Here is a 23,842-nt window from a genome sequence, read left to right as displayed (position 1 = left end):
ACACATTAATGCATATGCATACACATACATATATTATATGTGTGTGTGTGCCTTGAAGCCCTTTGCAGTCAAGTAGATGAAAACATGTCAAACCATATTTATGCAATATTAATACTCAAGTGTTAAGTTCTGCTTTTTGCCCACATAGTTAGCTCTTGTGCGGAAACTTTCAACTTGTAATAAGAGTGCTAGCCGACGCATGCAAAAAGCTTACCTCTAGTGGAGTAAGCAAGCAAGCAGGAGCGTTAAATACCGATCCACTTGTAATCTGGCTCTTAATGTCTAATGTGGATTTATATCTAATAATAATCGTATTACTCTAATGTATAAATATTTCATTTTAATGCGTTCTTATGCTGGTTATTTTGCAGTATTTTTTTTATAAAGTCTTATGTTAAAAAAAAATGAAATAACACAAGTTACAACGTATATCCCATAAGAAAAATGTAATGTAATGAATCTAACTTACCTATAATAACCACTGGTACAGTCAGCGGAGGATCACTTGGCAAAGTTGTTTCTTCCACCAATGGCATTATATTTGGTCTCAATGCTATCACTGAATAGGATGTCAACAACGCAGTATGCTTTAGTAGCTTGGCCACTGCTGTGGAGAGCAGAAAACAGAAGTAATTCTACCTTCATATAGAAAGCCAAACTTGTTAGGCTAATGCTGTATTATCTACTGCACATATCCATTATAAGAACACTAGCAACCAATAGAAACATGTGAGAAAACAGAGGCAAACAAATATATTTTAAATCAACTACACATTTTTAAACATGGTAAAATTAGTGGTCCTTAACGGACACTACTCCTGGGTTACAGTTTTGTTTCAACATTTTTTTTTAAAAAAAAAAAGCAATTTTGCCTTCAATCAATGCTTTGTCTCTTAAAAAAAATAAAAAAAAATAAAAAATAAAAAAAAGGAAGAAGAAGAAGCTCAAAAGCTGTGAATCCGTATTCATTTAAAATACATTTTAAAAATCCCCCATCAGAATTCCCCTTCAAACCTACATTTGCTAAATGACAGCTTCATAAAGTCCAAACTTTGCTCTCCAGAGGTTTTGGAACTACATTTCCCATGATGCTCAGCTAGATAAAATGCTGGCTGAGCATCATCGGAAATGTAGTTCCAAAACCTCTGGAGAGCAAAGTTTGGACACCCCTGGTCTAGGACATTACAATTGTCTAATCAGTCACACACAAGAAGGAAACAGAGTGCCCTCAAAGATTGCAGAGTTTAAATTTGAAATTTCTAATGAATAACTATAATATATAAGCCCGTAATTTACCAGCATTTGGGTATTTTGGTGACTTTAACATACATTATTTTGACTCTTAAATGACCATTAAATAAAGTAGAATTGCAGAATTAGCAAATGCATAATACAAAGATAATGCAATAAAGTAGTAGCATATTCTGACAAATTGTAAAGCACTTTCCGTTTTCCTGCCCCCTGTCAAGTGACAGCCTTCAGCCAATCACAAAAACATACTTATTATATTATGAAACTGCACATGCTTCGTGGTAGCTTTTACCTAAGAAAGTCTATTTAAAAACAGTGCACATTTTGACAATGGAAGTAAATTAGAAAGTTTTTATTACAATTGCATGCTCTGTTTAAATCATGAAAGTTTAATTTTGACTTTAGTGTCCCTTTAATCTTTATATACTATTAGCAGAATTTTAACGTATAAGAGAAAAAAAAATAGTGTTGACATCAAAGGAAAGGATCATTGAAATCAATAAATTGACAGGCACTAGAATGCAGGATGCTGAAATGGACGTCCAACAACTAAAGGTATGGCTATGCGAAAATATTTACTCCCCATCTAAATTAATGCCCAATCTATATTAAAGTGAAAAGTATTCACAAACATACTCTGTACAGAAATCATATTTTCTTTTTTTATTTAAAAAAAAAAAAAAAAATGTACATAAAGTCTATTAAATCTTTTATCTTAATGTTTATACTGAATTTTATAGGTTAATTTTAAAAAAGTAAATGGTTGGTGGTTGTTAAAGGTGCCTTAAAAGGGCCATAATCTGAGCCATGCGACTAGCGCTGCTGATTGAATCAGCAGCGATTTCCGCTTTGGATCAGCAGTGCTGTGCAGGTTCCAAGCGGTACTTATACTGTGTGTTTAGCCCCATTGTGAACAACAGTCTTAAAATCACATGATCTATCAATTTTCTTAGTCTATTATGACCCTTTAAGGAGAGCTAAAAGTAGTGTCTCTATAATGAGAACTAAAAGTCTATATACCTATATGGATAAATTATTGCACTAAAATTGGGATATTAAAAATGCTGATGCATATGCATACTTACATTTTCTTTTTTCTTACATTGTGCATACACATAAAGAACTCTGCATATAGCGCTGTTAATTGAGTGATTCTTATTTTTACACACCACCTGGGTGGTGTTGGATTTAGCAAATTGCTAAACATGAACAGTGATGGAACCTATCAGGTATCGACCATATGAGCATTAAACCTTTCACGAATAGTAACATAAGTAGTTCCATTTCACTATACATTAATAATTCTACTACCAGCCTGGGTTGTGCCAGACTTAGTCTATAGTGTTACTCTTATTTTCTAACTAGTACAGGTTCCAAAATCCATTACCTCTATAACCTTTACATCACATGTATAGAAGCTGTGCTAAAAATCTGTAAGATATCTATCAAATATGGCCTGGGTTGTGCCAAACTCAGCGTAATTCCACAACGCTGGAAGGCCATACAAACTGAATATAGATTTAAGTTTGGTTATAGTAAACTTTGTCACATTTGTGGCATCAACCATAGAGATAAACCAGTCTAATTACCTTGTATTTAGTCAAGGTTGATTTAAACTTTTTTCTATAAGTGGATCTAATCCTTAAATGGATGGTGAATTAATATTTTGATTCTATTAATATTTATAATTACAGTCACATACACTGCATTGAAAACTGCTTATCTTTGAGCTATTTTTATTGTAGCAGAAAATTGGGGTTCCTATTTATTTGCTTTAACACAGAATATATTCTACCACTTAATAAAGTGACTCTACTGCTACAAGTTTACACATATTTTGTATTCTTACTTATAAAAGAGAAGTTTTCTCAAAAAGTGACTGAGTTATTGCTACTGTTCTGTAGCATTTGATCACTGCTATAAGACTGGCACACTGAAAACTTTTTTGAATTAATAGATGCTTAGATACAGGCAGAAATATAAGCCTACTTGATATAATCCACAGCTCACCATTAATATGCAAAGTTACATTGGATACACTAATATCATTTAGTATCAATTCCAATAGACATATACGTATTATTCATAATCTTTGAGCTTTGTATCTAACTGTATAAGCTTATAACACTCTTTCTGATTCTCAGATCATAATTTATCCTGATTATAATTTTTGTTCTAGCTTGTTTGCTGCAAGCCTTTGAGTGAATTTAAACTAGCGATTATTTTGGGTTACATTTGAGATCACTTATAACTGTGATATTATACAGGCCTAATCGTAATATTTAGTGATCTTACATATTACCTACTACACTGATCTCGGTACTGGAGTGTATTTTAATTGTGTGTGTTATAAACCAACCACTTGGTTTTTTAAATTTCTATAATAAAGGTTATATTTTAAAATCCTGTTGGGATATTCCGTCCTTTAGTTCAGGGCCCAGAGTGCTGCAAGTGCATACTTTGGGAATCTTGGTATTCTTTATATCATTTTTCCTTTGTGTTTGGACATAAAGAACTCTGTTGCTTGAGCAAAATATTGCCAGTACTTCTAAACTGGCAATTATTAATATTTAAAGGGACAGTCAAGTCCAAAAAAAACTTTTAATGTTTCAAATATAGGGCATGTAATTTTAAACAACTTAAAGTGATGGTAAACTCTCCCCTTTATAAAATCAGATCTAGAATGTAAGTGCTATTTTAGATGGGGTTTTATTCATCATGTGCAATGAAGATGCGCTATAACTTAGTTATTAATATAGATATGAAATTCAAATACCCCACGTTACACCACCCACTTCAAAAGTCAATTTTCCTGTCAGCTAAATGATTGAATTACTCTCCAATCAATGCTCTAGCTACAACAAAAGTGCCATATGGGGAGAGCGCTGATTGGAAAACAATTCAATCTGTTAGCTCACAGAAAATGTTACTTTTGAAGTGGGCGGAGGAGCATGCAGTATTTGAATTTCATATCTATATTAATAACTAAGTTATACTGCATCTTCATTACAGCTAATGAATTAAACTTCATCTAAAATAGCGCTTACATTCCAGATCTGATTTTATAAAGGGGAGAGTTTACCATCACTTTAATTTACTTTTATCACCAATTTTGCTTTGTTCTCTTGGTATTCTTAGTTGAAAGCTAAACCTAGGAGGTTAAAATGCTAATTTCTTAGACCTTGAAGGCCGCCTCTAATCTTAATGCATTTTGATAGTTTTTCAACACTAGAGGGCATTAGTTCACGTGTTTCATATAGATAAGCTTGAGCTCATGCACGTGAATTTACCATGGAGACAGCTCTGATTGGCTAAAATGAAAGTCTGTCAAAAAAACTGAAATAAGGGGGCAGTCTGCTGAGGCTTAGATACAAGGTAATTACAGAGGTAAAACGTGTATAATTATAACTATGTTGGTTATGCAAAACTAGGGAATTTGTAATTAAGGGATTATCTATCTTTTAAAACAACAAAAATTCTGGTGTTGACTGTCCCTTTAATTTTCTTTGGAGTTTATTTTTGTGATGTCTAAATCACTCCCCCCCCCCAATAAATGTTCATCTTTACTAAAATATATATCTTGAGTTTGCTACTAGGCAAAAATATGCATATAATCTTACGGTTACTACTACAACGCTGCATGTATCTAATGCGTTAGCTTGCAGCAAGGTAACAGAGGAATCCCAACACAATTCTATTCAATTTTAAGTTTATTATTATTTTCATTTCTTGTTTGCTCTATTGAAGAAAGTCTGACTTCTCTTTTCTAATATAGCACAATATCACATATATATTACTGAAACTAGCTACAGAAGAGGAAGTCTCCAAACCCTTACATTATGCAAGTATGACAGTAATTGCAAAACTTGCCATTTCATTCATCACTCTGTTAAATTATGTGATGCCTGTATATCAGTTGTGATTGCTCTGCAAGTTGTAATGCAACGTAAACTAACTGGACACTGAAGCCAACATTTGTATTCATGATTTCTGAGGCACAGCTCCTTCTGAGCATTTGCAAGAGTTCACAGTGTATACTAGGCATTTACAAAACAAAAAATCAATCATTTTTGGCATTCATTATAGAAACAATGCTGAATATGGCCCCAGGCAGTGGTATTCAACTATTTTTGGTGCCAGGTTTATTTCTCTAAATTGCAACACATAAAATATCTGTGCAAATCCTGTGTGTTGCACTTTTACACTAATAAATCTGGCATCAAAAATGCCTGTAGCCCGATGTATACATATAGGAGTCTGATTTTTTTTATGGCTGTCACATGATATAGGGCACATGTAAATGTAAGAAATTTGGAGGAAAAAAAAAACATATCTACTGCTTATTAGAAGTTCATAGTAAGATTTATTGCATTGTATTTTTATTATGAATTTGTGGATTATGCAATTCTACTGTATTTAATAGTTCTTTAAGAAATGCAGTTCAAAATGGCTGTCAAGTGTAATCAATACCTCATAAATGTTTTACTTCATGAAATACCTTTAAATGTAGTGCTTTTTCTAAGTTCAGGGTTTCTTCTCATTATTCTGATTTAAAGTGATGGTAAATTTCAGACTTAAAAAAAAGAGTTCATCCCAGTGGGCCGGCATAGCATTGTAATAGAAGCATTACTCTAGGCACGGATGTAACCCTTTTCATGGATATATTAAAAAAAAAAAAAAAAAAAAAAAATTACACATATACTTTTTTTTAACTGCTTAAAGGCACATAAATGTACAAAAAAACATAATTTATGCTTACCTGATAAATTCCTTTCTTCTGTAGTGTGATCAGTCCACGGGTCATCATTACTTCTGGGATATTAACTGCTCCCCTACAGGAAGTGCAAGAGGATTCACCCAGCAGAGCTGCATATAGCTCCTCCCCTCTACGTCACTCCCAGTCATTTGACCAAGGACCAACGAGAAAGGAAAAGCCAAGGGTGAAGTGGTGACTGGAGTATAAATTAAAAAATATTTACCTGCCTTAAAAACAGGGCGGGCCGTGGACTGATCACACTACAGAAGAAAGGAATTTATCAGGTAAGCATAAATTATGTTTTCTTCTGTTAAGTGTGATCAGTCCACGGGTCATCATTACTTCTGGGATACCAATACCAAAGCAAAAGTACACGGATGACGGGAGGGATAGGCAGACTCTTTATACAGAAGGAACCACTGCCTGAAGAACCTTTCTCCCAAAAATAGCCTCCGATGAAGCAAAGGTGTCAAATTTGTAAAATTTGGAAAAAGTATGAAGCGAAGACCAAGTTGCAGCCTTGCAAATCTGTTCAACAGAGGCCTCATTCTTGAAGGCCCAAGTGGAAGCCACAGCTCTAGTAGAATGAGCTGTAATTCTTTCAGGGGGCTGCTGTCCAGCAGTCTCATAAGCTAAACGAATTATGCTACAAAGCCAAAAAGAAAGAGAGGTAGCGGAAGCTTTTTGACCTCTCCTCTGCCCAGAGTAAATGACAAACAGAGAAGACGTTTGTCGGAATTCCTTAGTTGCCTGCAAGTAAAATTTTAGAGCCCGGACTACATCCAGGTTGTGCAGTAGACGTTCCTTCTTTGAAGAAGGATTTGGGCATAAAGAAGGAACAACAATCTCTTGATTGATATTCCTGTTAGTAACTACCTTAGGTAAGAACCCAGGTTTAGTACGCAGGACTACCTTATCCGAATGAAAAATCAAATAAGGAGAATCACAATGTAAGGCTGATAATTCAGAGACTCTTCGAGCCGAGGAAATAGCCATTAAAAATAGAACTTTCCAAGATAACAACTTTATATCAATGGAATGAAGGGGTTCAAACGGAACGCCCTGTAAAACATTAAGAACAAGGTTTAAACTCCATGGTGGAGCAACAGTTTTAAACACAGGCTTAATCCTGGCCAAAGCCTGACAAAAAGCCTGGACGTCAGGAACTTCTGACAGACGTTTGTGTAACAGAATGGACAGAGCTGAGATCTGTCCCTTTAATGAACTAGCAGATAAACCCTTTTCTAAACCTTCTTGTAGAAAAGACAATATCCTAGGAATCCTAACCTTACTCCAAGAGTAACCTTTGGATTCACACCAATGTAGGTATTTACGCCATATCTTATGGTAAATCTTTCTGGTAACAGGTTTCCTAGTCTGTATTAAGGTACTAATAACTGACTCAGAAAACCCACGTCTTGATAAAATTAAGCGTTCAATTTCCAAGCAGTCAACTTCAGAGAAGTTAGATTTTGATGTTTGAAGGGACCCTGTATCAGAAGGTCCTGTTTCAGAGGTAGAGACCAAGGCGGACAGGATGACATGTCCACCAGGTCTGCATACCAAGTCCTGCGTGGCCACGCAGGTGCTATTAGAATCACTGATGCTCTCTCTTGTTTGATTCTGGCTATCAATCGAGGAAGCAACGGGAAGGGTGGAAACACGTAAGCCATCCTGAAGTCCCAAGGTGCTGTCAGAGCATCTATCAGGACTGCTCCTGGATCCCTGGATCTGGACCCGTAACGAGGAAGCTTGGCGTTCTGTCGAGACGCCATGAGATCTATCTCTGGTTTGCCCCAACGTCGAAGTATTTGGGCAAAGACCTCCGGATGAAGTTCCCACTCCCCCGGATGAAAAGCCTGACGACTTAAGAAATCCGCCTCCCAGTTCTCCACTCCCGGGATGTGGATTGCTGACAGGTGGCAAGAGTGAGACTCTGCCCAGCGAATTATCTTTGATACTTCCATCATAGCTAGGGAGCTTCTTGTCCCTCCCTGATGGTTGATGTAAGCTACAGTCGTGATGTTGTCCGACTGAAACCTGATGAACCCCCGAGTTGTCAACTGGGGCCAAGCCAGGAGGGCATTGAGAACTGCTCTCAATTCCAGAATGTTTATTGGCAGGAGACTCTCCTCCTGACTCCATAGTCCCTGAGCCTTCAGGGAATTCCAGACGGCACCCCAACCTAGAAGGCTGGCGTCTGTTGTTACAATTGTCCAGTCTGGTCTGCTGAATGGCATCCCCCTGGACAGGTGTGGCCGAGAAAGCCACCATAGAAGAGAATTTCTGGTCTCTTGATCCAGATTCAGAGAAGGGGATAAGTCTGAGTAATCCCCATTCCACTGACCTAGCATGCACAGTTGCAGTGGTCTGAGGTGTAAGCGTGCAAAGGGTACCATGTCCATTGCCGCTACCATTAAGCCGATTACCTCCATACATTGAGCCACTGACGGGTGTTGAATGGAATGAAGAGTGCGGCAAGCACTTTGAAGTCTTGATAGCCTGTCCTCTGTCAGGTAAATCTTCATTTCTACAGAATCTATAAGAGTCCCCAGGAAGGGAACTCTTGTGAGTGGAACGAGTGAACTTTTCTTTTCGTTCACCTTCCATCCATGTGACCTTAGAAATGCCAGCACTAACTCTGTATGAGATTTGGCAGTTTGAAAGCTTGAAGCTTGTATCAGAATGTCGTCTAGGTATGGAGCTACCGAGATTCCCCGCGGTCTTAGTACCGCCAGAAGAGCACCCAGAACCTTTGTGAAGATTCTTGGCGCTGTAGCCAATCCGAATGGAAGAGCCACAAACTGGTAATGCCTGTCTAGGAAGGCAAACCTTAGGTACCGGTAATGATCTTTGTGAATCGGTATGTGCAGGTAAGCATCTTTTAAATCTACAGTGGTCATGTACTGACCCTCTTGGATCATAGGTAAAATTGTCCGAATAGTCTCCATCTTGAACGATGGAACTCTTAGGAATTTGTTTAGGATCTTTAAGTCCAGGATTGGTCTGAAAGTTCCCTCTTTTTTGGGAACCACAAACAGATTTGAGTAAAACCCCTGTCCCTGTTCCGATCGTGGAACTGGATGGATTACTCCCATTAACAAGAGCTCTTGTACGCAGCGTAGAAAAGCCTCTTTCTTTGTCTGGATTGTTGACAATCTTGACAGATGAAATCTCTCTCTTGGAGGAGAGTATTTGAAGTCCAGAAGGTATCCCTGAGATATTATCTCTAGCGCCCAGGGATCCTGAACATCTCTTGCCCAAGCCTGGGCGAAGAGAGAAAGTCTGCCCCCCACTAGATCCGATCCCGGATCGGGGGCCCTCAATTCATGCTGTTTTGGGGGCAGCAGCAGGTTTCCTAGTCTGCTTGCCCTTGTTCCAGGACTGGTTAGGTTTCCAGCCTTGTCTGTAGCGAGCAACAGCTCCTTCCTGTTTTGGTGCAGAGGAAGTTGATGCTGCTCCTGCTTTGAAATTACGAAAGGAACGAAAACTAGACTGTCTAGTCTTGGCTTTGGCCTGAGGCAGGGCATGGCCTTTACCTCCTGTAATGTCAGCGATAATCTCTTTCAACCCGGGCCCGAATAAGGTCTGCCCTTTGAAAGGTATATTAAGCAATTTAGACTTAGAAGTAACATCAGCTGACCAGGATTTTAGCCACAGCGCCCTGCGTGCCTGAATGGCGAATCCTGAATTCTTCGCCGTAAGTTTAGTAAGATGTACTACGGCCTCCGAAATGAATGAATTAGCTAGTTTAAGGACTCTAAGCCTGTCCGTAATGTCGTCCAGAGTAGCTGAACCAATGTTCTCTTCCAGAGACTCAATCCAGAATGCCGCTGCAGCCGTGATCGGCGCAATGCATGCAAGGGGTTGCAATATAAAACCTTGTTGAACAAACATTTTCTTAAGGTAACCCTCTAACTTTTTATCCATTGGATCTGAAAAAGCACAGCTATCCTCCACCGGGATAGTGGTACGCTTAGCTAAAGTAGAAACTGCTCCCTCCACCTTAGGGACCGTTTGCCATAAGTCCCTTGTGGTGGCGTCTATTGGAAACATTTTTCTAAATATCGGAGGGGGTGAGAACGGCACACCGGGTCTATCCCACTCCTTAGTAACAATTTCAGTAAGTCTCTTAGGTATAGGAAAAACCTCAGTACTCGTCGGTACCGCAAAATATTTATCCAACCTACACATTTTCTCTGGTATTGCAACTGTGTTACAATCATTCAGAGCCGCTAACACCTCCCCTAGTAATACACGGAGGTTTTCCAGTTTAAATTTAAAATTTGAAATATCTGAATCCAGTCTGTTTGGATCAGAACCGTCACCCACAGAATGAAGTTCTCCGTCCTCATGTTCTGCCACCTGTGACGCAGTGTCTGACATGGCCCTAATATTATCAGCGCACTCTGTTCTCACCCCAGAGTGATCACGCTTACCTTTTAGTTCTGGTAATTTAGCCAAAACTTCAGTCATAACAGTAGCCATATCCTGTAATGTGATTTGTAATGGCCGCCCAGCTGTACTCGGCGCTACAATATCACGCACCTCCCTCTGAGCGGGAGATGTAGGTACTGACACGTGAGGCGAGTTAGTCGGCATAACTCTCCCCTCATTGTTTGGTGAAATTTGTTCAATTTGTACAGATTGATTTTTATTTAAAGTAGCATCAATACAGTTCGTACATAAATTTCTATTGGGCTCCACTTTGGCATTGCAACAAATGACACAGGTATCATCTTCTGAATCAGACATGTTTAACACACTAGCAAATAAACTTGCAACTTGGAAATACAATTCAAATAGAATAATATTAAAACGTACTGTGCCTTTAAGAAGCACAGAAGATCTATGACAGTTAAAAATTAATAAATTGAAACAGTTATAGCCTCAATCCTTGTAAACAACACAACTTTAGCAAAGGTTTAATCCCATTAGCAAAGATAACAATTTCTGAAAGCAGGAAACAATTACAGAATAAACGTTTTTATTTCAGTCAAACTATAATTCTCACAGCTCTGCTGAGAGAAATTACCTCCCTCAAAATAAGTTTTGAAGACCCCTGAGCTCTGTAGAGATGAACCAGATCATGCAGGGAATACAATGAGTTGCTGACTGAAATATTTGATGCATAGTAAAAGCGCCCCTCCCCCACACACACAGCAGTGAGGGAGAACAGAAACTGACAGAAAAAACAGATTTAAGCAACTGCCAAGTGGAAAACATAATTTATGCTTACCTGATAAATTCCTTTCTTCTGTAGTGTGATCAGTCCACGGGTCATCATTACTTCTGGGATATTAACTCCTCCCCAACAGGAAGTGCAAGAGGATTCACCCAGCAGAGCTGCATATAGCTCCTCCCCTCTACGTCACTCCCAGTCATTCGACCAAGGACCAACGAGAAAGGAAAAGCCAAGGGTGAAGTGGTGACTGGAGTATAAATTAAAAAATATTTACCTGCCTTAAAACAGGGCGGGCCGTGGACTGATCACACTACAGAAGAAAGGAATTTATCAGGTAAGCATAAATTATGTTTTCTTCTGTTAAGTGTGATCAGTCCACGGGTCATCATTACTTCTGGGATACCAATACCAAAGCAAAAGTACACGGATGACGGGAGGGATAGGCAGGCTCTTTATACAGAAGGAACCACTGCCTGAAGAACCTTTCTCCCAAAAATAGCCTCCGATGAAGCAAAAGTGTCAAATTTGTAAAATTTGGAAAAAGTATGAAGCGAAGACCAAGTTGCAGCCTTGCAAATCTGTTCAACAGAGGCCTCATTCTTAAAGGCCCAAGTAGAAGCCACAGCTCTAGTGGAATGAGCTGTAATCCTTTCAGGAGGCTGCTGTCCAGCAGTCTCATAAGCTAAACGAATTATGCTACGAAGCCAAAAAGAAAGAGAGGTAGCAGAAGCTTTTTGACCTCTCCTCTGCCCAGAGTAAACGACAAACAGAGAAGACGTTTGTCGAAATTCCTTAGTTGCCTGTAAGTAAAATTTTAGAGCACGGACTACATCCAGGTTGTGCAGTAGACGTTCCTTCTTCGAAGAAGGATTTGGGCATAAAGAAGGAACAACAATCTCTTGATTGATATTCCTGTTAGTAACTACCTTAGGTAAGAACCCAGGTTTAGTACGCAGAACTACCTTATCCGAATGAAAAATCAAATAAGGAGAATCACAATGTAAGGCTGATAACTCAGAGACTCTTCGAGCCGAGGAAATAGCCATTAAAAATAGAACTTTCCAAGATAACAACTTTATATCAATGGAATGAAGGGGTTCAAACGGAACGCCCTGTAAAACATTAAGAACAAGGTTTAAACTCCATGGTGGAGCAACCGTTTTAAACACAGGCTTAATCCTGGCCAAAGCCTGACAAAAAGCCTGGACGTCAGGAACTTCTGACAGACGTTTGTGTAACAGAATGGACAGAGCTGAGATCTGTCCCTTTAATGAACTAGCGGATAAACCCTTTTCTAAACCTTCTTGTAGAAAAGACAATATCCTAGGAATCCCAACCTTACTCCAAGAGTAACCTTTGGATTCACACCAATATAGGTATTTACGCCATATCTTATGGTAAATCTTTCTGGTAACAGGTTTCCTAGCCTGTATTAAGGTATCAATAACTGACTCAGAAAACCCACGTCTTGATAAAATCAAGCGTTCAATTTCCAAGCAGTCAGCTTCAGAGAAGTTAGACTTTGATGTTTGAAGGGACCCTGTATCAGAAGGTCCTGTTTCAGAGGTAGAGACCAAGGTGGACAGGATGACATGTCCACCAGATCTGCATACCAAGTCCTGCGTGGCCACGCAGGTGCTATTAGAATCACTGATGCTCTCTCTTGTTTGATTCTGGCAATCAATTGAGGAAGCATCGGGAAGGGTGGAAACACGTAAGCCATCCTGAAGTCCCAAGGTGCTGTCAGGGCATCTATCAGGACTGCTTCTGGATCCCTGGATCTGGACCCATAACGAGGAAGCTTGGCGTTCTGTCGAGACGCCATGAGATCTATCTCTGGTTTGCCCCAACGTCGAAGTATGTGGGCAAAGACCTCCGGATGAAGTTCCCACTCCCCCGGATGAAAAGTCTGACGACTTAAGAAATCCGCCTCCCAGTTCTCCACTCCCGGGATGTGGATTGCTGACAGGTGGCAAGAGTGAGACTCTGCCCAGCGAATTATCTTTGATACTTCCATCATAGCTAGGGAGCTTCGTGTCCCTCCCTGATGGTTGATGTAAGCTACAGTCGTGATGTTGTCCGACTGAAACCTGATGAAACTCCGCGTTGTCAACTGGGGCCAAGCCAGGAGGGCATTGAGAACTGCTCTCAATTCCAGAATGTTTATTGGCAGGAGACTCTCCTCCTGACTCCATTGTCCCTGAGCCTTCAGAGAATTCCAGACGGCACCCCAACCTAGAAGGCTGGCGTCTGTTGTTACAAATGTCCAGTCTGGTCTGCTGAATGGCATCCCCCTGGACAGATGTGGCCGAGAAAGCCACCAAAGAAGAGAATTTCTGGTCTTTTGATCCAGATTCAGAGAAGGAATGTTTATTGGCAGGAGACTCTACTATGTCCATTGCCGCTACCATTAAGCCGATTACCTCCATGCATTGAGCCACTGACGGGTGTTGAATGGAATGAAGGGTGCGGCAAGCACTTTGAAGTCTTGTTAACCTGTTTTCTGTCAGGTAAATCTTCATTTTTACAGAATCTATAAGAGTCCCCAGGAAGGGAACTCTTGTGAGTGGAACGAGTGAACTTTTCTTTTCGTTCACCTTCCATCCATGTGACCTTAGAAATGCCAGTACTAACTCTGTATGAGACTTGGCAGTTTGAAAGCTTGAAGCTTGAATCAGAATGTCGTCTAGGTATGGAGCTACCGAGATTCCCCGCGGTCTTAGTACCGCCAGAAGAGCACCCAGAACCTTTGTGAAGATTCTTGGAGCTGTAGCCAATCCGAATGGAAGAGCTACAAACTGGTAATGCCTGTCTAGGAAGGCAAACCTTAGGTACCGGTAATGATCTTTGTGAATCGGTATGTGAAGGTAAGCATCTTTTAAATCTACAGTGGTCATGTACTGACCCTCTTGGATCATAGGTAAAATTGTCTGAATAGTCTCCATCTTGAACGATGGAACTCTTAGGAACTTGTTTAGGATCTTTAAGTCCAGGATTGGTCTGAAAGTTCCCTCTTTTTTGGGAACCACAAACAGATTTGAGTAAAACCCCTGTCCCTGTTCCGATCGTGGAACTGGATGGATTACTCCCATTAACAAGAGCTCTTGTACGCAGCGTAGAAACGCCTCTTTCTTTGTCTGGATTGTTGACAACCTTGACAGATGAAATCTCTCTCTTGGAGGAGAGTATTTGAAGTCCAGAAGGTATCCCTGAGATATTATTTCTAGCGCCCAGGGATCCTGGACATCTCTTGCCCAAGCCTGGGCGAAGAGAGAAAGCCTGCCCCCCACTAGATCCGATCCCGGATCGGGGGCCCTCAATTCATGCCGTTTTAGGGGCAGCAGTAGGTTTCCTGGTCTGCTTGCCCTTGTTCCAGGACTGGTTAGGTTTCCAGCCTTGTCTGTAGCGAGCAACAGCTCCTTCCTGTTTTGGTGCAGAGGAAGTTGATGCTGCTCCTGCTTTGAAATTACGAAAGGAACGAAAATTAGACTGTCTAGTCTTAGTTTTGGCTTTGTCCTGTGGCAGGGCATGGCCTTTACCTCCTGTAATGTCAGCGATAATCTCTTTCAACCCGGGCCCGAATAAGGTCTGCCCTTTGAAAGGTATATTAAGCAATTTAGACTTAGAAGTAACATCAGCTGACCAGGATTTTAGCCACAGCGCCCTGCGTGCCTGAATGGCGAATCCTGAATTCTTCGCCGTAAGTTTAGTTAGATGTACTACGGCCTCCGAAATGAATGAATTAGCTAGTTTAAGGACTCTAAGCCTGTCCGTAATATCGTCCAGAGTAGCTGAACTAATGTTCTCTTCCAGAGACTCAATCCAGAACGCCGCTGCAGCCGTGATCGGCGCAATGCATGCAAGGGGTTGCAATATAAAACCTTGTTGAACAAACATTTTCTTAAGGTAACCCTCTAATTTTTTATCCATTGGATCTGAAAAAGCACAGCTATCCTCCACCGGGATAGTGGTACGCTTAGCTAAAGTAGAAACTGCTCCCTCTACCTTAGGGACCGCTTGCCATAAGTCCCGTGTGGTGGCGTCTATTGGAAACATTTTTCTAAATATCGGAGGGGGTGAGAACGGCACACCGGGTCTATCCCACTCCTTAGAAACAATTTCAGTAATTCTCTTAGGTATAGGAAAAACCTCAGTACTCGTCGGTACCGCAAAATATTTATCCAACCTACACATTTTCTCTGGTATTGCAACTGTGTTACAATCATTCAGAGCCGCTAACACCTCCCCTAGTAATACACGGAGGTTTTCCAGTTTAAATTTAAAATTTGAAATATCTGAATCCAGTCTGTTTGGATCAGAACCGTCACCCACAGAATGAAGTTCTCCGTCCTCATGTTCTGCAACCTGTGACGCAGTATCTGACATGGCCCTAATATTATCAGCGCACTCTGTTCTCACCCCAGAGTGATCACGCTTACCTCTTAGTTCTGGTAATTTAGCCAAAACTTCAGTCATAACAGAAGCCATATCCTGTAATGTGATTTGTAATGGCCGGCCAGATGTACTCGGCGCTATAATATCACGCACCTCCCGAGCGGGAGATGCAGGTACTGGCACGTGAGGCGAGTTAGTCGGCATAACTCTCCCCTCGTTGTTTGGTGAAATTTGTTCAATTTGTACAGATTGACTTTTATTTAAAGTAGCATCAATACAGTTAGTACATAAATTTCTATTGGGCTCCACTTTGGCATTGCAACAAATGACACAGGTATCTTCCTCTGAATCAGACATGTTTAACACACTAGCAAATAAACTTGCAACTTAGAATACAATTCAATTAGAATAATATTAAAAACGTACTGTGCCTTTAAGAAGCACAGAAAATCTATGACAGTTGAAAATTAATAAATTGAAACAGTTATAGCCTCAATCCTTGTAAACAACACAACTTTAGCAAAGGTTTAATCCCAATAGCAAAGATAACAAATTCTGAAAGCAGGAAACAATTACAGAATAAACGTTTTTTATCACAGTCAACTATAATTCTCACAGCTCTGCTGAGAGAAATTACCTCCCTCAAAATAAGTTTGAAGACCCCTGAGTTCTAGAGATGAACTGGATCATGCAGGAAATACAATGAGCTGCTGACTGAAATAACTGATGCATAGAAAAGGCGCCAAAAAAACGGCCCTTCCCCCTCACACACAGCAGTGAGAGAGAACAGAAACTGTCAGAAAAAGATTAAGCAACTGCCAAGTGGAAAAATGGTGCCCAAACATTTATTCACTCAGTACCTCAGCAAATGAAAACGATTTTACATTCCAGCAAAAACGTTAAACATAATTTCTAGTTATTAAACAGCTTAATGTACTTCTTACAGTGTAATTCTAGTGAAGTACCATTCCCCAGAATACTGAAGTGTAAAGTATACATACATGACATTATATCGGTATGGCAGGATTTTCTCATCAATTCCATTGTCAGAAAATAAAAGCTGCTACATACCTCTATGCAGATTCATCTGCCCGCTGTCCCCTGATCTGAAGTTTACCTCTCCTCAGATGGCCGAGAAACAGCAACATGATCTTAACTACTCCGGCTAAAATCATAGCAAAAACTCTGGTAGATTCTTCTTCAAACTCTGCCAGAGAGGTAATAACACACTCCGGTGCTATTTTAAAATAACAAACTTTTGATTGAAGATATAAAACTAAGTATAATCACCATAGCCCTCTCACACCTCCTATCTAGTCGTTGGGTGCAAGAGAATGACTGGGAGTGACGTAGAGGGGAGGAGCTATATGCAGCTCTGCTGGGTGAATCCTCTTGCACTTCCTGTTGGGGAGGAGTTAATATCCCAGAAGTAATGATGACCCGTGGACTGATCACACTTAACAGAAGAAAAATAGTGCCCAAACATTTATTCACTCAGTACCTCAGCAAATGAAAACGATTTTACATTCCAGCAAAAACGTTAAACATAATCTCTAGTTATTAAACAGCTTTATGTCTTTCTTACAGTGTAATTCTAGTGAAGTACCATTCTCCCAGAATACTGAAGTGTAAAGTATACATACATGACATTATATCGGTATGGCAGGATTTTCTCATCAATTCCATTGTCAGAAAATAAAAACTGCTACATACCTCTATGCAGATTCATCTGCCCGCTGTCCCCTGATCTGAAGTTTACCTCACTCCTCAGATGGCCGAGAACAGCAATATGATCTTAACTACTCCGGCTAAAATCATAGCAAAACTCTGGTAGATTCTTCCTCAAAGTCTGCCAGAGAGGTAATAACACACTCCGGTGCTATTTTAAAATAACAAACTTTTGATTGAAGATATAAAACTAAGTATAATCACCATAGTCCTCTCACACGACCTATCTAGTTGCTGGGTGCAAGAGAATGACTGGGAGTGACGTAGAGGGGAGGAGCTATATGCAGCTCTGCTGGGTGAATCCTCTTGCACTTCCTGTAGGGGAGCAGTTAATATCCCAGAAGTAATGATGACCCGTGGACTGATCACACTTAACAGAAGAAACAAAAATGCTCAGTGTAGAGAATTCTATTTTTGTCCTCTTTATTACATTTAATTATATGTTAACCCTTGCAAAAGGGGTTAAACACATTGTTAAAGTCATCTCCAGAGCAGCAGTGCACTTCTGGGGGCTAACTAGTAATTTGTGGCTACTCACATATGCTTGTTGTCATTGGCTTACTCAACACACTACTTTGTGACTGCTTGATCAGTGCAGGAGCATATTTATATATGTCCCACACTGTACATAGGCAAAGAAAAACAGCTTCAGCATTGTTTATTTTATCTCAAGGACTAAACAAAATGAGAGTCCTAAATATTTTGTTAAATATTTATTGAAGATGTTTGAAGATGCAGTGCTTAGGTGCTAGTATATACACTACACAAAGAAAATCTGAAAATGTCTCTTTAAGAAAAAAAAAATATACATTAAAATGATCATAGACCAAGGCTTACTGCTTAGAATCAGCCAATAACTTGCAGGCATGAAATTAGTGTTTGATTTAAAGACGCAATGGTGCCAAACAAGAAAGCAGAAGATTACATTGCTATACCACAGGGCATTTCCTATTGATAATAGCTTTGCTGTATGTTTTTTTATAAGCAGGCTCCTGTTACTGTGTCAGCCTGTGCTTGTGTGTTTGCATGTTGCTGAGGGTCTGTTTCTAACTACAAATTCTCTAGTTGCTGTCCTGTAGTTTTCAAGTGGATTACACATTCTATTCCTTAATACACATTTGGCAAGTCCTGCCCTACATTGTTTTAAGAGGTTTCTGTCAAAAGCTACTTTCCATAGGCTGCCCCAAGGCACTCTATCTAATCCTGCATTAGATTACCCACCAAAACTCTCTATTACAAGCTTAAAGGTACATAAAACCATACCATTTTATTTCATGATTCAGCTAGAACATACAATTATAAACAACTTTCCAATGCACTTGTATTTTTAATTTGTCTTTGCTTTCTTGTTATCATTTGTTGAAAAGCAGGGATGAAAGCTCAGAAATGTGCACGTCTGCAGTACTAAATGACAGCAGTTTAGCAACAATTTTATACATTAGCAAGAGCACTAAATGGCATCACCATTTCCTGTCATGTAGTGCTCTGGACATGTACGCTACCTAGTCTAGATAGCTCTTCAACAAAGAGCAACAAGAGAACTATGCAAATTTCATAATAAAAGCAAATTGGAAACGTTTTTAAAATTGTATTCTCCATCTAAATCATGAAAAAAATAGGGGTTTCATTTCCCTTTAAATATAAACATTAAAAGGCGTATAAAATTGAATAATAGTTTGGGGGGGGTGTGTCCAAGTAGTGATCCTGAACGGTCGCACATTTCTAAAGCTCCGGGAGAGGAGCTATTAATCTGCCGGTTATAGCTTGATATTTACAGCAACAAGGGCTCACACGACTGGTTTCGTGTACACACAAGACTAAGCATATCAAAAACTTTTAGCTTGCTGTATTAATGAACACAAGGCTGGAAAAGGACTCTAGAGGCCTGTAGTGGCGGCAAAACTGCAGGCAGCGTCTCCCCCCCCCCGGATTCCTCTGGGGTGTATGGCCGGAGCTGCTTGAGCTTTTGAATAAGTGTCGACACATCAGATTGTCTGCAATATCCTACAACGCTAACGCTGACAGCAGATTTCTGTGCAGTAAGATATAACCTTGATGCCAAACCCTACAGCTATAATGCGAGGCAAACCTCTTATTGATAGATGGGATAAGATCCTTGCCAAGATGGAAGATCTCTTTCAGCCCTTGATAGAGAAAGCGCTGTCTTAGAGCGAATTGCAACTCCTTATAGCAAGGCTACCTAACGCTACAGACTCAGCGCAATCTACACAACAACTCAAGGATAAGAAACCTGAATTGAATATGGAGCCCACGAGGTTTATTGTTCCCAACACACAGAAAAAAGGGGAGCCCCTGCAACAGGATAATATTCCATGGTCCCTGTCCGCCCCGGCGGCTCAGACCGGAATAACAGGAGTCTTTCAGAACAGCTCAAGAGCAGCATATACATACCCAGTTCAGAGAGATGAGACACAACAGCGCAACTATCAAGCAAAGATGGCGCCCGGAAAAATTGAGGCAATAACCCGCAGCAGCAGAGGCCTCAAAGGAAGCGCAAAGAAACCTCTTGGCCACGATCCGGAGATATCAGGTCTGCTTTGCCGGAGCGGATTCGAGCCGGAGTTGGTGGAACTGCCCTGGAGTCCTGAGGGGAGCTCTGGGGGGTTCGCGATTCCTGAAGCAGCAAATTTCCTGAACCCTAGTGATCCTCCGGAAACCTATTTTGGCAGATATGGACCTCAGAATATAGCGCAGAAGAAGATTCAACTTATTTTTTGACCGTGCTGGGATCAAGGCCAAGAAGGGACTCCCAATACGGGTGTTTGCTGTGGACCAACAGATGTTGCGCAGTGAACATATAATGGAGATATCTGGGACATTAGCTAAGTATTTCACCTCTAGAAGAGTTTAAACATAAAAGTTTTGTTCTGCGTTTAGTATGTTATAATATATGTACATGGGAATTTGGAGTTGTTTGGAGGGCAATGTTTTTACTATATACTGGTTATTTTAAATCTTCTATACACAAACCCACTAGAGTTGCTAATACATAATAGAAGGGTGGAGAAAAGCTTACTATTCAGGTATTAATTGTGGCAGACGTTATCACCTTGCATGTCTATAAAGCTACAAAGCAATATGCCTACGCTCTTTTTTACACTTGACAAATAACTGTGGGCTCTGGGGGTTGGAGGGGTCCCCCCGGGCAACACATAACTTTCTATATATAGAAGGTGGGCCTTCAGGATAGGCCAAATAAGATGGCGGTGAAGATACAATAACAGAGTCTTGACTAGTGGTCTACGGCCAGGACCACGGGAGAGACATAATAACCACAGTATACCGCAACTAGGCCATCTCTGTCATTCTTAGATATATACATGAATTAGTGACATATCTATCCATCTAAAGTCATCACCCTTTTAGCTTCTTTTGTGGTTATAGAAACTCAACCTTTGCCTCTGGTATGAGTCTATAGCTCATCTAACATAATTTTGAATATGTATTAATTGTAGATGTTTATTTAATGTTATTTCTTTACAATAGAGAGTTAAATTACTACACATTATAATTGTTCTATGGTTAATGATTTGTGTCGATACGCTTTGTGAATATACTGTGTTTATCTCCGGCCCCAGCATCTGGATTATAATCTGTTTCTAACACGTCTGTAATGTTTTCATTTTAGCAGGATGCTGACTTTTTCTTTTTTGTTCTTGTTTTTTTGTTATGGCACTATAACATTCCCTGGACTTTATCAGTATCACTTGGAAAGATCCAAAAGTTACCTATTATATCACATTAGGGGAAGAAAATCGAGGACTATAACTTTATATATTTACTTTTACTCAGATTTAAGGATGCTATTCCATGTTATGGCTATATCTATATTGTATGTCTACGGTCCTCAATAAAAATATAAAAAAAAATAAAAATTGAATAATAGTTTATAGAACTGTAAAGATGGCTCAGAATATTTAGACTACACATCTATGCGATACTGTATACCACAAGTTTACCACACTGTTTAAAATGTCCAAAGTAATTCTAGAAAAAAGTATATAGTGTATCCTTCCTTGCTCATCCATCCAAAAATATTCTATTTTTTTGAAGATGTTCAAAATAATTTAAGTAGTTGCTATAAAGATTATAAAATGAAAGGGACATTAAACCCAATTTTTTTTATCTTTTTATTATTCAGAGAGATAATACAATTTAAAACAACATTCCAAATTGCTTCCAACCGCTTTCAAGGTTTCACAGTGATGCCTCGGTATTGAGACATCACTGTAATACCTTGTTTAGAACACCGATGCAGAGAGCCACTCTGTGGCCCTCTCTGCATCGGGCATTGATGGCGCAGATTGTTGGTGGGTGGGAGCAGCAGCTGGGAGGCGGGTGGGCGGCCCATTCATGTGTCAGCTTCCCGATCCGGTACAGGAGACTTAGTCGGCGGAAGTGACGAGGTGGGATGCGGATGCACGCGTGTCCCCGCAGCAAATTTTGTTATTTGAAAATAAAATTTTTTTTTGTTTTGCACCGATGGTGGTGAAATTAAGGACTTTGGGGAGGGGAAGGGAGGTGCAGCTACACTACAAAAAAATGTGTTTGTAATAAAAAAAATTACAAATTTTTGGGGGGCAAACTGGGTACTGGCAGTACCCAAGAAGATGGCAATTAGGTAGAGGGGGGAGAGTTAGAGAGCTGAAAGGGGGGGGGGGGAATCAGGGAGGTTGGGGGCTAAGAGGGTATCCAACACTGCAGAATCAATGGGGGGGGGGGGGGGATTAATTTTTTTTTTTAAATGCTTTATTTTTTTTATTACTGGCAGACTTTCTGCCAGTACTTAAGATGGCGGTGACAATTGTGAGGTGGGGGAGGGAAGAGAGCTGTTTGAGGGGAGCCAGGGAGGGTTCAGGGAGTGGGATGTGCCAGGTGGGAGGCTGATCTCTACACTAAAGCTAAAATTAACCCTACAAGCTACCTAATTAACCCATTCAATGCTGGGCATGAAGTATGGTGCGCAGCGGCATTCAGCGGCCTTCTAATTAGCAAAAAGCATTGCCAAAGCCATATATGTCTGCTATTTCTGAACAAAAGGGATCCCAGAGAAGCATTTACAACCATTTGTGCCATAATTGCACAAGCTGTTTGTAAATAAATTCAGAGAGAAACCTAAAGTTTGTGAAAAAGTGAACGATTTTTTTTTATTTGATCGCATTTGGCAGTGAAATGGTGGCATGAAATATATTAAAATGGGCCTAGATCAATACTTTGGGTTGTCTACTAAAATAAATATATACATGTCAAGGGATATTCAGGGATTCCTGACAGATATCATTGTTACAACGTAACTATCACTAATTTTGAAAAAAGTGCTACTTGTATTTATTGCCCTATAACTTGAAAAAAAGCAAAGAACATGTAAACATTGGGTATTTCTAAACTCAGGACAAAATTTAGAAACTATTTAGAATGGGAGTTTTTGGTGGTTGTAGATGTGTAACAGATTTTGGGGGTCAAAGTTAGAAAAAAAGTGTGGGTTTTTTTTCATTTTTTCATCATATTTTATAATAAATTATAAGATATGATGAAAATAATGGTATCTTTAGAAAGTCCATTTAATGGCGAGAAAAACGGTATATAATGTGTGTGGGTACAGTAAATGAGTAAGAGGAAAATGACAGCTAAACACAAACACCGCAGAAATATAAAAATAGCCTTGGTCCCAAAAGGTCAGAAAATGGAAAAGTGCTGTGGTCCTTAAGGAGTTAAGACCGGTTTGCAAAGCTTTTCTAAGTTACGTGAAAAGCCATAACCAGTTAATTAAGTAATGGTAACAGATTCTATTGTGCTTGGTCGCATTCCCGATGTCTGATTTGTTACACAGACAAAAGACGCAAAGCAATCATGTATACAACAACAAAAATCCTTTTCTAATGAGAAGGTGGAATTATTAAACTTTTTAATAATTTCAATTGATGGATATTTATTTTATAGAAGCATAAAGAAAAAAAAATTATACAAGCCAAGATAAAACGATATGTATTCTTGTTCATTGCCACAGCTTTGTATTTTGCTTTGTGCTAAACAAATACTCTTATTGCTACAGATTTGTTTGTGTCGAGAAAACTCTCAGTGGAATTTGTAATAAGTTTCCACGAGAGACACAATAATAAGTCTTCTAAGAAAGCATAAGGTTTATTGCTCAACATTTAGAAAGCTCTTCATATAGATAAATGCCCATGTGTTTCCCACATCTTCATACTCCTTTGGTGATCTCTGCGGTCTATTATATAATTCACATCTCCAAAACAAAAAAATGCACGTAAACAGCTTTGTTTATTCATAAACATCCTTATAGTTTCATATGTAGATAACAGATATTTTGATGACAGATAAGAATCAAAAGGTTAATCAAGCCTGTTCTATATTTTGGGCAGAAGTCCTTAGGATATAAAGGTTGGCATTTCCTAAGAACACTGTAACAATGTGTAATAAACGTACAAATAAATGGAGTACTAGACCATGGCTATATAAATGCTGAATACCAGGTTGCCATGTCT

The 23,842-nt window shown here is 39.6% G+C and overlaps 1 protein-coding gene across 2 annotated transcripts in view; it reads right to left on the bottom strand.

The window, feature by feature from the left end:
- OSGIN2 (oxidative stress induced growth inhibitor family member 2) overlaps positions 1-23,842 on the bottom strand; it is a 185,326-nt gene that overhangs the window by 130,956 nt on the left and 30,528 nt on the right. The window contains exon 2 of one of the 2 annotated variants that reach the window (XM_053715185.1): positions 470-607. In XM_053715185.1, the coding sequence (XP_053571160.1) occupies positions 470-536 (67 nt within the window). In that variant the 5' untranslated portion in view covers positions 537-607. Of the gene's footprint in view, positions 1-469; positions 608-23,842 lie in introns of those variants that run through there. The other variant, XM_053715186.1, reaches the window with a different exon arrangement.

Source organism: Bombina bombina, chromosome 5 (assembly GCF_027579735.1).
Source record: "Bombina bombina isolate aBomBom1 chromosome 5, aBomBom1.pri, whole genome shotgun sequence".
Taxonomy (NCBI): Eukaryota; Metazoa; Chordata; class Amphibia; order Anura; family Bombinatoridae; genus Bombina; species Bombina bombina.
This window is presented reverse-complemented; position numbering and strand designations above follow the sequence as displayed.